Raw genomic sequence first — 14,326 nt, 5'->3', positions numbered from 1 at the left:
TCGAGGCCAGGGGTGTGACCCTCCCCCAGGGCTGCCCACCCCACCTGGGCGCCTCTCCATCCAAGACTGCTTCCCAAGTTTCAAGGGTCTGCCAAGGCCCCTGGCCCTTGGGACTGAGCTGGGCCAGGGCCTGGTTGCCCGCAGAAGGTCCCACGGTAGCCGGGGTTTAGAACACAGGGGAGGAGTGCCCTGGGCAGCCGCTCCCGACTCCCTGTCTAGAGAGCGGGTCATCGGCCACGGGCCTCTGTGAATGGCTGGGGAGGACTGAGCTGGGTTCTCTCGCGGTGTCCGCTCCCCGGGACGCACGGGTATCGCCTGCGGGGTGGTTCCCGTGTCAAAGGCCCAGCAGGTGCCGCTGGAGCCGATCCTCTCCTGCCCGGGCTCCATCCTGCACGTGGGCCAGGCCCCGGAAAGAGAAGGAACGGAACTCTCTCGAAGTAGCTCCTCGCAGCCCCGCTGCTGGCGCAATTGCCAGGGTGGGTGGTGTGCCGGGGTTAAACGGGCGGGGTTGGTACTTCCCGCCAACCAGCCAGGAGGGGCTGTGCCGCATCCCGTCACTCTTGCCGGGGACCCAAGGGCTGTGGGGAGAGGCCGTCCTCGTCACCCTCTCATCTAGTCACTCCCTCTCTCCTCTCGCGTGCGTGTACCCACGCGGTGCCAGCTCATGGCCACCTCTCTCGGGAAGCCTCCCAGGGTAATCTCCCCCCCGGTGCTCCCTCCACCGGGTTCACGGTGTCTTGTGTTGGGCCCTGTCCCGTCCATCTTGGCACCAGGAGCCATGGCTCCGTCTTCCCCACGGCACCAGCTCTGATCTGGTTTGGAGCCCAGGCGTCTCCAGGGGGCAGGGACCCAGGGAGACAGCAGACATGTGTCCCTCAGGTTGGAGCAGCGGGAACAATGCCCCTGTGTGGGAGGATGCACACCAGCTGGTGCAAAGGGTCCACGTGGGGCTGGCCCCAGAAGGGGAGGGCCCGTGCAGACGTGCCAGGCATGCGACAGACGGCTCTGTGGATGCTTGCACTGGGGACGGCCGCCCGGGTTCTTTCCACCCGCCACTCCACCATCCCTCGGCCCGCAAGGCACTCGGGGCCGTGTCACTACAGCATCTTTGGTGCCGGCTCACATCTGAGCACAGCGCTCTGCAGCCTTCTGGGGAGAGGCCCATGCGCGCGGGGAGGAGTGGGGCCAGTTCTCTGCCTCGGGACTGGCCAAGGCGCCGTCCGTTGGACCCAAGGCCAGGAACCTTGGAACCTCCCACATACCAAGGCTTGCCCTTGGCTAGGCACGACGGGGTCGGACGGACTGCAAGGAAGGCAGGGAAGAGGCTGGACGTGAAGGGAAATACCATGAATACTGACAACACGCATCTGTGAGCGGGGCGGGGGGTACAAGCCCCGTTGGACCCAAAGCCAGCACCTCCCCTAAGCACGAGCTGGGGCCACCGCTCTGGGCCGCCTTGCCCTGCCCAGCCCCTGCCCAGCCCCTGCCCAGCCCCTCCCCCACTCGCCCCTCATCCCAACTCAGTTGAAGGGTGGTGAGAGGTGGCTGGGAGCCCATGTGAGGGAGTCGGCCCCGCGTTCCCCGTCCCAGACTGTCCCGCCAGCTCACCCAGCATTTCTCCCCAGGAGGATCTTGAGCCCAGGGCGCCCAGCAGCGGCCACTGCCCGCCTCCTTTCCGACTCCGGGGCCCGAGGGGTCTGGGCCGGGCCAGCGTGGGGGCGGTGCCGGAGCACGGGGGGCGGAGTCGTGCGACCGCCAAGCCCCGCCCCCAGGCTCTGCGGCACCTCCCGGAGGAGGGGTCGGGTGGGGCGCCGCTGGGTCAGCTGAATGACAGTCACGGGACAGCGACCAGCTCCGTCTGGCTTCCTGGAGAAGGAGGGATGAGCGGGGGTCTCCGAGTGCGGCAGCCCAGCGGTGGGCCCCGTAGTGGGGACGGCGTTGTCATGAAGGGTTCCCGGGACTGTGGGGTCAGTCCTGGGGCCGGTCCTGGGCCAGAGGGCAGCCTCCGGCACGCGTGCGGGGAGACCCTGAGGTCTGGGTCCCGAGGCCTGGGGGCCTAAGGGGGGCGGGTCAGGTGGTCCTGGGGTCCACAGGAGCCTGGGGTGACTTGGGACACAGAGGAACCTGTCGAGGAGGTTGGGGCCTGGGAAGCTGGGGACGTCTGCGGGGCAGCTGGGTCTCCAAGTCCCGAGTTCCCCTCAGGACATGGAAAAGGAGCAGGAGCGAGAGGCTCTGCAGGCCTGGAAGGAGCGCGTGGGGCAGGAGCTGGACCGCGTGGTGGCTTTCTGGGTGGAGCACTCCCACGACCAGGAGCATGGGTGCGTCTCCCCCTTGTGGTGTCCTCAGCAGGGGTCTTTGCCCCTCCTGAGCCCCCACCTCGCTCTCCGCGGACCCAGATCTGCCGAGCCCCGCAGGGCGGTGGGGCGGGGGTGGTGTGTGTGTGTGTGTGTGTGTGTGTGTGTGTGTGTGCGCGCGCGCGCGCGCGCGCGTGTGTGTGTGCAGCCCCTCCCCCGCTTCGCTGATACTGTGCCTCCCACAGGGGGTTCTTCACGTGCCTTGGCCGAGACGGGCAGGTGTATGATGACCTCAAGTATGTGTGGCTGCAGGGGAGGCAGGTAGGGGACGTCAGCTCCGCCTGTCCGCGGTCCACACACACACGAGGCCGGTCCCCTCCACGCTCTTCCTCCCATGACGGCGGCACCTGAGCACTGCTCGTCCCAGCCCTGAGGACCATGCTGCTCCCCACTGAAGCCAGATTCCCTCTGCTCCCCCACAGGTGTGGATGTATTGTCGCCTGTACCGCAAACTCGAGCGCTTCCGCAGCCCCGAACTTCTGGACGCGGCAAAAGCAGGTGTCCCCTCCCCTCCCCCCATCTCCCCAGAGGCACCTCCAAGTGTACTCTAGTTCCTAGAGAGGTCTAGAAGCAGCGAAGGGCCTGGGGACGCTCACGGGGGGGGCGGGGGGGGGAAGGAAGGGGAAGGTGGCAGTGTCCTCACCTGAGTTCTAGCAGGCCGACTTCTCAACCACCAGGTGGCGAATTTTTGCTGCGTTATGCCCGAGTGGCACCTCCTGGAAAGAAGTGTGCCTTTGTGCTGACGCGGGACGGCCGCCCGGTCAAGGTGCAGCGAACCATCTTCAGCGAGTGTTTCTACACCATGGCCATGAACGAGCTGTGGAGGGTGACGGGGGAAGCGCGTTACCAGGTGTGTGGGAGGAAGGCTGCACGTGGGTCTCCCTGATGCATTCCAGTCCTGGGTACCCGCGTTCCCCGCCCCGGGCTCTGCCTGCAGGCCGGGTCTCTTATCAAAGTCAATCCTCTCTTCGGCCCCCCCACCCCGGGGCCCCGGGGCCGCTGGCTACACCCCCCTCGCGGTGCTGTATTGTCACCGGTGGCCCCTCCCGGAAGTCTCTACCTCTGAATCCCTACACTGGGCACCAGGCATAAAGGGACCAATCCTTGCCCTGCCCTGGCCAGGAGGGAGCTCTCCCTCCTCCCTGGAGCCCCCTGTGCTTTCAGACCCGACCTGGATGCCTGGCAGTGGCCTGCACCCACACACTGGGAACCCCCGAGGCAGGGTGGGGCAGATCCACCCCGGCCCCCAGCATCCGACACGACGCTGGGCCCAGAGTCGGCCCTCGGTGAAGGCGTCCCATGAGTGGGTGGGAGGAGGGGGCTCTCCCCCACCCCCACCCCCGCCCGGGCCAGGACCCCACCCCCAGGCAGGACCTCAGGGACCGGGAGGCGGCCTCAGCCCCGACCTTCCCCTCGCCTCCCTTCTCCCCACCCAGAGCGAAGCAGTGGAGATGATGGAGCAGATCGTGTACTGGGTGCGGGAGGACCCATCGGGGCTGGGCCGGCCCCGGCTCCCCGGGGCCCCGGCCTCCGAGTCCATGGCGGTGCCCATGATGCTGCTCAACCTCGTGGACCAGCTGGGGGAGGCGGACGAGGAGCTGGCCGGCAACTACGCGGAGCTGGGGGACTGGTGCGCCCAGAGGATCCTGCAGCATGTTCAGGTTGGGGACGCGTCCAGGGGATGGGAGGCGGACGCTGGCCGCCAGGACGGGTCTCGGGGGGCTGGGGAGCGGGGGACCCCCGCTCCCCACCCCCTGCAGCACCTCCTTAGCTCACGCCCCACCACCGCCACCCCAGCTGGGCGCCGATGGTCCCCTTTACGGATGGGGAGACACGGAGGCCGGGGAAGCACAGGACCCTACACCCTGGGGAAGGCGGAGGGCCCAGGGGAGCTCCGGAGGGAGGGACCGAGGGCAGGAGGGAGGGTGTCGGAGCCCCTGGTGTGTTAGAGGGAGCAGGAGACCTGGCCAGAGCCAAGTCCTTCCGGGCCTCTGTGGGCAGACCCAGGCCACCCAGTCTCGGCCCCCATTCAGTGTGTCCCCCTTCCCACCTCTCAGGGCCCAGCCCGAAGCAAGGGTCAGAATGCACCCAGGCCCTTGGGCCTCTTCTCAAATTTCCCCTGTGAGCCCGGCCTGCCCAAGACTGCAGGTGACAGAGGGGAGGGAGGGGGCATCTTTCTGGTTGGATGGCAGGGGCTGAAGGCACATTTAGCTTCTCTGTTCCTCCCGCGACAGAGGGATGGACAGGCTGTGCTGGAGAATGTGTCAGAGGATGGTGAGGAACTTTCTGGTTGCCTGGGGCGACATCAGAACCCAGGTGAGGAGTAGGGTGGGCTGGGGGTGGCCCAGGAGGAAGGGAACGCTCACTCTTGGGTTCTGGGCGTCAGGTGTGGGGAGTGCCTGGGGGCTGCCTTGAGCCCTCTGTGCCCTCCACCTGCTGCTGAGGACCAGGCAGGGAGGCGGGGACAGACCTCCCAGGCTGGGGTGTCAGCAGCAGGAGAGGGAGTCGAGGACAGATGGCGAGGGCAAACTTTCTGCAGGGGGGTGGCCGTTGGGCCCGCTAAGGGCGACTCCTGCTGTTAGTGAAGGAGAAAGGGAGCCGCCTGCGGGCAGCACAGGGGGGTTGAGCTCCCCCACCCCTTCCCCTGCTTGGGGAAGGCTCTTCTGTCTGCCTCACTTGGAACCCTTGTCAGGCCATGCGTTGGAGGCCGGCTGGTTCCTGCTCCGTCATGCCATCAGGAAGGGCGATCCCGAACTTCGAGCCCACGTTATCGACAAGTTCCTGCTGTTGCCTTTCCGCTCTGGGTGGGACCCTGACCACGGAGGCCTCTTCTACTTCCAGGATGCGAACGGCCTCTGCCCCACCCAGGTGGGAATGCGCCCGGGGCCCACGGTACTAGCCTGTTCAAGGCTTTCTTCGCCGGAAGGCGGGTGCTGTCATCACCCATTTCAGAGGGGGACCTGGGTCTCAGAGTGATGAACTTGCCCCGTGTGACCCTGGTGACAAACTCTTGACTTCTAGGCCGGTGGCCCTCAACCTCACGTACGTCCCCCTCGTCCTTGAAAGGCGCTCTGGGTGACTGTGTGGCCTCAGCAGCTGGGGCAGACTTGCCCCTGCAGAGGGTGACTGAGCCTGCCACTGGCAGGAGCCGAGTGTCCAAGAGGCTTTAGACAGACTGACAAGAAGACAGGATTTCGATTCTAGGGTTAAAGGAGAGGTCACCCCACCCTGGCCCTTCGGAAGGGGCTACGTGGGGTGCATCCTGTTCAGGAAGCTAGTCCCATTCAGAGGGGCCGTTCAGACCCTCAGAGACATCCATCCTACGATGAAGCTCCAAGTGCTTGGGCCGGATGGGTCTGAGCCGTGATCTGGAGAATGGGGGTGGCTTTCCTGCTGACAGAGGTGGCAGAGGGTGGGACCCAGGGCCCTCAGACCCCGCCACTGCTTTGTGCTTTCAGCTGGAGTGGGCCATGAAGCTCTGGTGGCCCCACAGCGAAGCCATGATTGCCTTCCTCATGGGCTACAGTGACAGCGGGGACCCTGCCTTACTGCACCTCTTCCGCCGGGTGGCCGACTACACCTTCCGCCAGGTGAGTGGGCTCCCGGCTCGGCATGGGTGTGGAGGAAACAGCGGGCAGCCCTTCCTCCCCGGGCCTTTCTGGCCGTGGGAGGACGCTGGGCTGGACTGGGGAGGCTGGCCCCACACCCCCTTCTTCTCCCCCACACTGGACACGGTCCCTCGGCCGGTCTGGGTTCCTAGAGGTCCGGACCCTCTAGTCAGTCAGCAAAGCGGCCGTCTGGAGCTGGTGTTTCCACGGGAGGAGGGGCAGAATATAAACAAGGAAATACGGGTCTGGGGGGGGGGCAGTGCGAGTGGGAGAGAATACAGGCAGGAGTCCTTCTGCACGGAGGAGTTACCTTGTGTGATTCAGGCATTCCTGGGTCTGGGGGCTTTGGGAGGGAGACTCCAGACCGCGGGCAAAAGCAGGGAGGTAGGAGACTGTAGCTGTCCATCCTGGCCGGTGAGGACAGGGGCCCGGCCTGGGGTGCGAGCGGCAGTGGGCAGAGGGGTCAGAGTCTGGTCGAGCAGGCAAGGTCTGGGCTGGCCACGATCACTTGGGTGTCATAAGAATATAGACGATACTGTGAGCCGTGAGGCAAAGTAAGCTTTTGAGACAGGAGAGGAAAGAGGGAATACGAGGGCCCGGCCAAGGTGGCAAGAATGAATCAGCTGTGAGGTAGGAAGGAAGCCAGGGGTCCCTCAGAGGCCAAGCACCGTGAACAGAGTGACATACCAGCTGCCGCTCAGGGGACACCTTGGCTGTTGCGCCTGGTGATGAATGAAGATTCCTGATGTGTTTCTCGAGCCATGATGCACTCCACTGGTAAACCCCAGCACAGGAGGAACTATAGGGGGTCTCGTTCTGGGGTGTGTGGGCTTTGAAACGTGGGAGAAAATGACATCCCCATTTGCGCTGACCTCTGATTGGAATTCAGCACTCGCCTCCACATTGGTATTAGCAGTGCCCGACTTTGTCACCGGTAGAAATCCCCAATGTGTTCACATTCCACGGCAGGTAGAGAGGCATCTCCAATACTGCACGCACACATCACAGCTTCCAAACACGGCATCAGGACAACTGAGGCTATTAATGCGGAATGCGTTCATAGACAACATGTGTTAGAGGCCAGCAGTGTTAATTGCATAAAGCAAAGTCTAAAGAATACGTTTTCAAGAGCTTGTGATAGCATTGAGCAATTGCAAAGGTTATCACCAACAGGTAAATCATTACGCGCTATCCAACATAACAGAATACCTAAAGCAATGATTCAGATATCCATGGAAAACCTGGACAGGAAAACAGGTACATTCTTCCTGTGGCAGATCGAGTAGTGGAAAAATAAAGGACATAAACAAAGTCACTAGAGAAATGACATGAATAGACACAGCTCATAGGCCCGAATTTATTTTTTTTAGTGCTTATTTACGTAAAAAAAATTTTTTAATGTTTATTTATTTTTGAGAGAGACAGAGACAGAATGTGAGTGGGTTAGGGGCAGAGAGAGAGAGGGAGACCCAGAATCGGAAGCAGGCTCCAGGCTCTGAGCTGTCAGCACAGAGCCTGATTTGGGGCTTGAACTCACAAACCGTGAGATCGTGACCTGAGCCAAAGTTGGATGCTCAACCAGGGCCCCCCAAGTGTTTATTTATTTTTTAGAGGGAGAGCAGGTGCATGAGCAGGGGGGAGGGACAGAGAGAGAGGGGGGATCTGAAGCTGACAGCAGAGAGCCCAATGCGGGGGCTCAAACTCACAAACCTCGTGATCACAACCTGCCCCGAAGTCAGTCGCTCAACCGACTGAGCCACTCACGTACCCCACAGAGGCATCAGTGTAAAGACATTTTGATAGTGAACTTCAATGTCATTGATTTCGTCTATGATGGTTCCGAGAAGGGGTCTGCCGAAGTGTCTCTGAGGGTAGGAAGCAGAGGGGCCTAGGCCAGGGCTTTGAGGTCCATCCTGGGTGTCTGGGTGGAACTAACAGGCCCGAAGGGGATAGGTGCCTGATGGTAATGCTGGCAGAGGGAAGGAAGGCACACAGAATAATAGGTCGACGGAGCTGCTGGGAAGGGGCAGGCTTCAGGTAGCTCTGAGGGAGGGGAAGATGTATTTGGGACCCTTGGGGAGGCAGCCAAGAGTGGGATCTCGGTGCTGGGTGTCTACAGTGTCATGTACTGGAACACAGGCTCCGAGTAACTTGCTACAAAGTTACTTTTGCTTTTTCCTATCAGTTGTATTGAGGTTCACTGTATATACACAGTAAAACATGTCCATCTGAAGTGTTCCAATCATTTATAGAACGCACGCGTCTCTCTCTGTGACCAGCAGCACTATCACGATATATTACATTTATGTCGTCCCCAAACAGGGTGCTTCTTAGTCCTTCTTGTAGCGTTTCAGATCACAGCCTGGAGCCCCTTCCCCCAGCGGGTTATCTCGCGGCCCACTCCCAGCCCCAGGCAGAAAGGAAACGCCCCACGTTTTCATCTGTGTCCCGGACACCATCTCACCTTTAAAAGCACTGATTCTGGAGCCACGTTACCTGGGGCCCGCCCCGGCTCTGACCCCCGGGTTGCCGTGCGGTGGGGACGGTGGGCCCCTCTTTCCCTGGCCCCGTGGCACCTGGGAGCCCCACCCCACCCCCCCACCGCAGGCGCTGGCTGTCACGGTCTTGTTATTCCAGTTTCGCGATCCTGAGTATGGTGAATGGTTTGGCTACCTGAACCGAGAGGGGAAGGTCGCTCTCACCATCAAGGGGGGTCCTTTCAAAGGTGAGTGGGGGACAGGGCAGGGCCGCAGGGGCTCGGGGCAGTCGGCCACCCCTGCACCTCCCGACCCGCTGTCGTGCCTCTCCGCCGCAGGCTGCTTCCACGTGCCGAGGTGCCTCGCCATGTGCGAGGAGATGCTGGACGCCCTGCTGAGCCGCCTCGCCCTGGCCCAGAGCCCCGGCACGCAGTGCACTCCCGCCGCCCCCAGCCCCGAAGGCGCGAAATAAAACCGAGCGTGCTCCAGTGCCCGTGTGCGCGCGTCTGTGGGGGTCGCGGGAGGAGGGCGGCCTCCGAGCCGGCTGGAGGGCACGGGCTGACCCGGCCCCGGGGGCGCCGCGCGCGCGCGCGGGACCGCCCCACCCCGCCGACCGGCCCGCCCCTCGCCGGGGCTCGCCGGGTCGTTGGCGCGCCCCGCCCCGCCCCGCCCCGCGGGCGCGCCCCACCCCACGCATTGGCCGAGCGGCCACGAGGGCGGGTTCGGCGGCGCGCACTTCCGGCCCGTGGCCGGGGCCGGCGCGCGCCGCCCCTTCCGCCGCCACCCCCGCGAGCCCGGAGACCCAGCTCCAGCCCCAGCCCCAGCCCCGGCCTGGCCGCCCAGGCGTCGCCTTGGAGCGCGGCGGCAGCTGACTGCGCGTTTCCGATCCGCTGGGAGCCGCGAGCCCCGCCGCCGTTATGAACATCCGCAATGCGAGGGTGAGGGGCAGGGGCGGGAGGCTGTCCGCGCCGCGTGGGTGCGGGCCCGGTGGCCGCGTGCGCATGCTCCCGAGGGGTCCGGCCGAGCCCCGGGCCGGCAGCCCCGCGTGCCTGCGGCCGCAGGGCACGGACAGGTGAAGGCCACCGTCCCGGTGGGGTGGACCTACCGGAACAGGGATGTCGGGGCTCCGTCGGATGGTGTCCCGGAGCCTCCCGGCGCGCAGCTCCATTCCCGGAACAGATGATCTTTGCACAGCGGCAGTGCGCCGCGCCTGTGCAGACAGATAGTCGCGGCGCCCGCCCAGCCCTGCGGGGGTGGGGGTCGGTGAGTAGACAGGGAGCAGGGTTCTAACGTGGCCGAGGCCTCCTGAGTCACCACAGCCCCTGGCCTTCCCGCCCCGCAGCCGGAGGACCTGATGAACATGCAGCACTGCAATCTCTTGTGCCTGCCCGAGAACTACCAGATGAAGTACTACTTCTACCACGGCCTCTCCTGGCCCCAGGTGCGTGTCCCTGCACTTTGCGGTTGGCGGGGGGGGGCGGGGGGGGGCCGGGGCAGACCCAGACCCAGGGAAACCCAACAGGGGCAGATTTCGGAGCACCGGCAGTGGGGTGTGCCGAAGGAAACCAAGCCACTGGCCCGGGAGGTCAGGAGCTGTCACTGAAGTCGCCACCCGTTCGGTTCCTGTCATGCACACAGTGACAGGCTGGCAGCGGGACCAAGTGTCTGCCGAGGCCTCCTCCAGCTCTGACAGGAGGTCCTTTTCTGACTTCTCTCTTCTCCCTGTCACCTACCTAGCTCTCTTACATCGCAGAGGATGAGAACGGGAAGATTGTGGGGTACGTCCTCGCCAAAATGTGAGTCACGAAGGAAGGAGACAGAAACCCTATGCCAGAGTTGGGGGTGGGGCGTGGATTTGGGGGGTGGGCATCAACATGTGCCTGCTGGGTCTGCGTGGATTGCTTTTTCTTGTTTTAATTAATCAAGAGACTGTTTTTTAGTTCAGTTTTGGGTTTACAAAAAGTCCGGTGGAAAGCGTAGAGAGTTCCCGTGTACCTCCTGCCATCTGCCCCCTAGTTTTCTGGATCGTTAACATCTTGCAGTACGTTGGTGACAGCTGATGGACCAGTCTTGCTACATTTTTACTACAGTCTACTTTATATTAGGGTTCACTGTTCGCACGGTAGCCTTCTATGGATTTGGACAAATATATAACAACCCATATCTACCTGCCTTTACAGAATCAGAAGGAGTTTCACTGCTCTAAAAATCTTGGGTGTTACTGCATTTCTCATCTCCGTTCCCCCCCCCCCCACTCCATGGCAGCCACTGATACAGTTACTTCCTGTCTCTAGTTTTGCCTTTTCCAGAAAGTCCTATGACTGGAATCCTACAGTATGGAGCTTTTTCAAACTAGCTTCTTTCACCAAAGTCCTATGCGTTGAAAGTTTCCCCACGTCTCTTCATGGTTCGATAGCTCATTTCTTTCTAGCACGATCAGGATTTCCATTGAACTCCATTGACACCATGCCTGTCTTTTGGCTGCACGAGGGGTTTTGAGAGTCTCAGCTGTAGCCCACCCTGGGTCTGGGGGAACGGTGGAGCCACCAGAGGACTTGGTGCTCCTGCTCTGGGCACACGCTGGGGCTGTGGGGCCCTGAGCATACCTGCACCAGGCTCCCCTCTAGCCTCTCCTTTCTTCTTGCTGTAGGGAGGAGGACCCGGATGATGTGCCCCACGGACATATCACCTCACTGGTGCGTGGGGCTCGGCCGGGGTGGCGGCAGGGGTGGAGGTGGGCTTGCCTGGGGCAGCCCTCGAGGTCCCCTGCCCTCTCCCACCAGGCTGTGAAGCGTTCCCACCGGCGCCTCGGCCTGGCACAGAAGCTGATGGACCAGGCCTCCCGAGCCATGATAGAGAACTTCAACGCCAAATACGTGTCCCTGCATGTCAGGAAGAGGTGGAAGCCAGGACCGAGGGAGGGAGGGAGGGAGGGAGGGGGTGGGGAGGAGACAATGTCTTGATGGGGGTCCTGGGGTGCCCTGGCGTGTGGAGATCTGGGGAGGGGGGTGGAGGGGGAGGCGGAGGACCCGGATGCGCTGTCCCTGTGTGGCCGAGTCTGCTCAGCTTAGCAGTTCCTTGTTCCCCTGCAGTAACCGGGCCGCCCTGCACCTCTATTCCAACACCCTCAACTTTCAGTAAGTAGCTCCAGATTTTTCTAATGGAATGGGGTGGTCCCAGCTCTGGCACATCCAGACGGCTGAGGTGGGCTGAGCTGCCTTCCAGGCGGGAGGATGGAGGTGGCTGGAGGACAGACCTGGAGTCAGCTGAGGTGGGGAGCAGGCTGCGGACTCCAGTGTCTGTGGTGCCGGCACCTGCCTGCTGGAGTTCGCTCGAGGCGTGTTGTGAGGCGGGAGAGTGGTGTGGCTCGCTGTGTCGCCTGACGCTGGCTGGGGCTAGGTGAAGAGCACACAGGTGTTTGGGTAAAGGTTCAGGAGTAGAGATGAGGGCCCAGGACATGAGATCAAGCCAAGGTGCAGCACTCGTGGTGAGCTGGCACCTAGAAGCATCTAAGCGGGACCAGGAGAAAGGAGAACATGGCGCTACAGAAACCTAAGCACATCCAGACAGGTAGGGATATCGGCAGGAGCAGTGGAGGGATCTAGAGCCCTGGGTGTCCTGGTGGATGAGGGCAGGTCCACTCAGGGACGTGGGAGTCTCTGTGTGCCTGGCACGGGACAGAGAAAGCCAGGCAGGGAAGTGATGTGTGCAGGACACGGTAGCAAAAGCTACTTGAAAGTGAGGCTGGGCTGGGGGGCCCACTGAGACGGCATTCAGTTTCAGCTTGGTGGCGGATAAAGAGGGACTATTGGGAAGGGCATCCAAGGAGGGATCTTTGACCTGGACATAGATGTCTCTGGTGGTCAGCAATCCCACGGTCTCGGGGCCGGCAGGGCTCTCCTAGGCCATCAAGTCCAGTGCCCCTTCCAGTGGCAAGGTCCCCGAGTATGCACACACACCTCCCCGTGCAGCCTTGGCCCCTGAGCTGCTCAGAGCAGGGGCCACATGGCCTGGTGGTGGCTGTCGGGACCCGCGGCCGCAGCGCCCCTCCTCCTCAGCTCTAATTGCTAGGCTCGGGAATCAGCCTTGTTCAGTAAGTGACACGGAACCGGGCATGGGGGGGAGGGGATGGCTGAGTCCAGGGCTTCAGTTCACAAGAAAGCACAGAAACAGATCCTTGGTAGCCAGATGAGGGACACAGGACAGGGGCAGGCCCCAGAGGGTAAAGGCGCTGGACGCTGCTTACCGTTCACTGCTGGACGGCGCAAAGGGAAGGCCACGTTGGAAACGGGGCTTGCTGTCTCCAAAAGGGCCCTTTGGGGGAAAACAGATACCCTGCCCCACTAGCATACGATGCTGGAAGGGTGAGAATTTGTCCCCTGATTTGGGTCGTTCTTTTCTCCACCTCCTGCTCCCAGGATCAGCGAAGTGGAACCCAAATACTACGCAGATGGGGAAGATGCATACGCGATGAAGCGGGACCTCACCCAGATGGCTGACGAGGTAAGTGTCCTGTGGGGCCAGGGCCACAGTCTCACAGATGAGGAAAAGCAAGGCAAAGCATAGGAGGCCCTGCTGGAGGTCAGGGGCAGCTCGGGGTGTGGGGGGAGCCCTGCTGGAGGTCAGGGGCAGCTCTGGACCGGGGTGCTGAGACGGTAGGAAGCCCTCTGTGGCCAGAGGCGAGATGGATTCGTGCCAGCCTTGGCGGCTGTGTTGCCAGGAGTCACGGCCCCGTTCGCCTCAGTTTCTTCAGCTGACAGGTGGGGAGCTGGGCCCCTATCGCCCCAAGATCGCATGCTCTCCCGAAGCTTGTACCGCCTGAGGCGTGATGTGAGAGGTGAGGGAGGAGGTCCCTCAGTGTACTGAGAACTAGGGTCCCCAAGGCTCAGGGGTAAGACAGCTGGGCTGAGGAGAAGGTCAGGGGCCTGCCCCAGGCTCCTCGGGGGCCAGGGCCGTTCAACAGGCTTTGCAGCAGACCCCGTGGGGGAGGCACATGCACCCTCACTTTGTGGGACGGGAAACAGGTCCACAGAGGGCAGAGCCAGGACTCCACCCGGGTCTTCTGACTCAGTCCTGCAGGCTGCCCTCACCCCTGGCTTGGGTGGCAGAAGGGGGTCTCTGTGGTCTGGAGACTCAGACCTGTCTCCTTCCTCCTGCCTCTTCCTGGGCTCCTGGTGGCAGCTGAGGCGACACCTGGAGCTGAAGGAGAAGGGCAGGCACGTGGTGCTGGGGTCCATCGAGAACAAGGTGGAGAGCAGGGGCAACTCGCTTCCAAGCTCGGGAGAGGCCTGTCGTGAGGACAAGGGCCTGGCTGCTGAGGATAGTGGTGGTGACAGCAAGGATCTGAGCGAGGTCAGCGAGACCACAGAGAGCACCGATGTCAAGGACAGCTCAGAGGCCTCCGACTCTGCCTCCTAGAGCCTGCACTTGCTCCTCTCCCCACCCCGACCTGCCCGTCCTGTCCTCGCCCCTCAAGGTTTCACAATAAACTTCACCCAGTGGCCTTGGGGAGTTCGTGTGTGCTAGTGTGCACCTTGGGGGCGGGGGCTGCCTCTCCCCGGTCCCTCTGTGTCCCGGGATGTGGACCTCAAAGCCTTTTGGCATGGTGCGTCCTGCCAAGCCGGAGTAGAAGGAAAGAGCTCTGTCGGGGGTTTGGAGGCGGGGCTCCCAAGTCTGATGGCTCTCCGCCCCTATGGGTCCCGGGAAGGGAGACCCCGGACTTCTGGAAGCCAGTCCCTGCCAGGGAGGCAGGCGCTCTGGCTTCTGAGCCCTGCTCTACTGCTCCCTTGCCGGGCTCCTGATGCGTAAAGTCCAGCTGCTCACTGGGCTTCTCTGTTGCTGCCCTACCTGGTAATGCCCTGAGCCCTGGCAACTGTGCTGGATTCCT

General features: G+C 62.6%; 2 protein-coding genes and 1 long non-coding RNA gene across 5 annotated transcripts; 2 read left to right on the top strand and 1 right to left on the bottom strand.

The window, feature by feature from the left end:
- Window positions 1-81: 81 nt before the first annotated feature.
- On the bottom strand, window positions 82-3,136 carry LOC109496653. Its single transcript, XR_002152880.3, has 3 exons — window positions 2,998-3,136; window positions 1,609-1,866; window positions 82-578 (listed from the first exon to the last, which is right to left on the bottom strand). It is a non-coding gene; the product is annotated as an uncharacterized LOC109496653 (long non-coding RNA).
- RENBP (renin binding protein) lies at window positions 1,800-8,927 on the top strand. The gene is made up of 11 exons (XM_006944115.5): window positions 1,800-1,967; window positions 2,203-2,318; window positions 2,540-2,615; window positions 2,777-2,852; window positions 3,032-3,204; window positions 3,791-4,015; window positions 4,589-4,670; window positions 5,047-5,222; window positions 5,813-5,944; window positions 8,600-8,687; window positions 8,778-8,927. Exons 1-11 carry the CDS (start codon window positions 1,881-1,883, stop codon window positions 8,909-8,911), a joined length of 1,365 nt encoding a protein of 454 aa, XP_006944177.2. The 5' UTR covers window positions 1,800-1,880; the 3' UTR covers window positions 8,912-8,927.
- Window positions 8,928-9,202: 275 nt separating this feature from the next.
- Window positions 9,203-13,942, top strand: NAA10 (N-alpha-acetyltransferase 10, NatA catalytic subunit). 3 transcript variants are annotated; one of them, XM_023249074.2, is made up of 8 exons: window positions 9,203-9,377; window positions 9,782-9,880; window positions 10,177-10,235; window positions 11,090-11,135; window positions 11,223-11,338; window positions 11,532-11,576; window positions 12,858-12,942; window positions 13,606-13,942. In XM_023249074.2, the coding sequence occupies exons 1-8, from the start codon at window positions 9,357-9,359 to the stop codon at window positions 13,855-13,857; spliced, it is 723 nt and encodes a 240-aa protein (XP_023104842.1). In that variant the 5' UTR covers window positions 9,203-9,356; the 3' UTR covers window positions 13,858-13,942. The 3 variants fall into 3 exon arrangements, with proteins under 3 accessions (XP_023104842.1, XP_023104843.1, XP_006944176.1); XM_023249075.2 differs by having other exon boundaries at window positions 9,204-9,377; window positions 13,621-13,942; XM_006944114.5 differs by lacking the exon at window positions 9,203-9,377 and adding an exon at window positions 9,460-9,702 and having other exon boundaries at window positions 13,621-13,942.
- The last annotated feature ends 384 nt before the right edge of the window (window positions 13,943-14,326 follow it).

Source organism: Felis catus, chromosome X (assembly GCF_018350175.1).
Source record: "Felis catus isolate Fca126 chromosome X, F.catus_Fca126_mat1.0, whole genome shotgun sequence".
Lineage (NCBI taxonomy): Eukaryota > Metazoa > Chordata > Mammalia > Carnivora > Felidae > Felis > Felis catus.
Note: the sequence above shows the minus strand (reverse complement) of the source record. Positions and strands in the feature narration are given on the sequence as shown.

What these genes read in the sequence shown, in the direction of transcription:
- NAA10 (XM_006944114.5), top strand. Translation starts at nt 9,619, where the DNA reads ATGATCTTTGCACAGCGGCAGTGCGCCGCGCCTGTGCAGACAGATAGT. An exon ending in ACGGCCTCTCCTGGCCCCAG is followed by an intron (nt 9,881 to 10,176) that starts GTGCGTGTCCCT and finishes TCACCTACCTAG; the next exon opens with CTCTCTTACATCGCAGAGGA. An exon ending in TCCAACACCCTCAACTTTCA is followed by an intron (nt 11,577 to 12,857) that starts GTAAGTAGCTCC and finishes TCCTGCTCCCAG; the next exon opens with GATCAGCGAAGTGGAACCCA.
- RENBP (XM_006944115.5), top strand. Translation starts at nt 1,881, where the DNA reads ATGAGCGGGGGTCTCCGAGTGCGGCAGCCCAGCGGTGGGCCCCGTAGT. An exon ending in CCGACTACACCTTCCGCCAG is followed by an intron (nt 5,945 to 8,599) that starts GTGAGTGGGCTC and finishes TTGTTATTCCAG; the next exon opens with TTTCGCGATCCTGAGTATGG. An exon ending in CAAGGGGGGTCCTTTCAAAG is followed by an intron (nt 8,688 to 8,777) that starts GTGAGTGGGGGA and finishes TCTCCGCCGCAG; the next exon opens with GCTGCTTCCACGTGCCGAGG.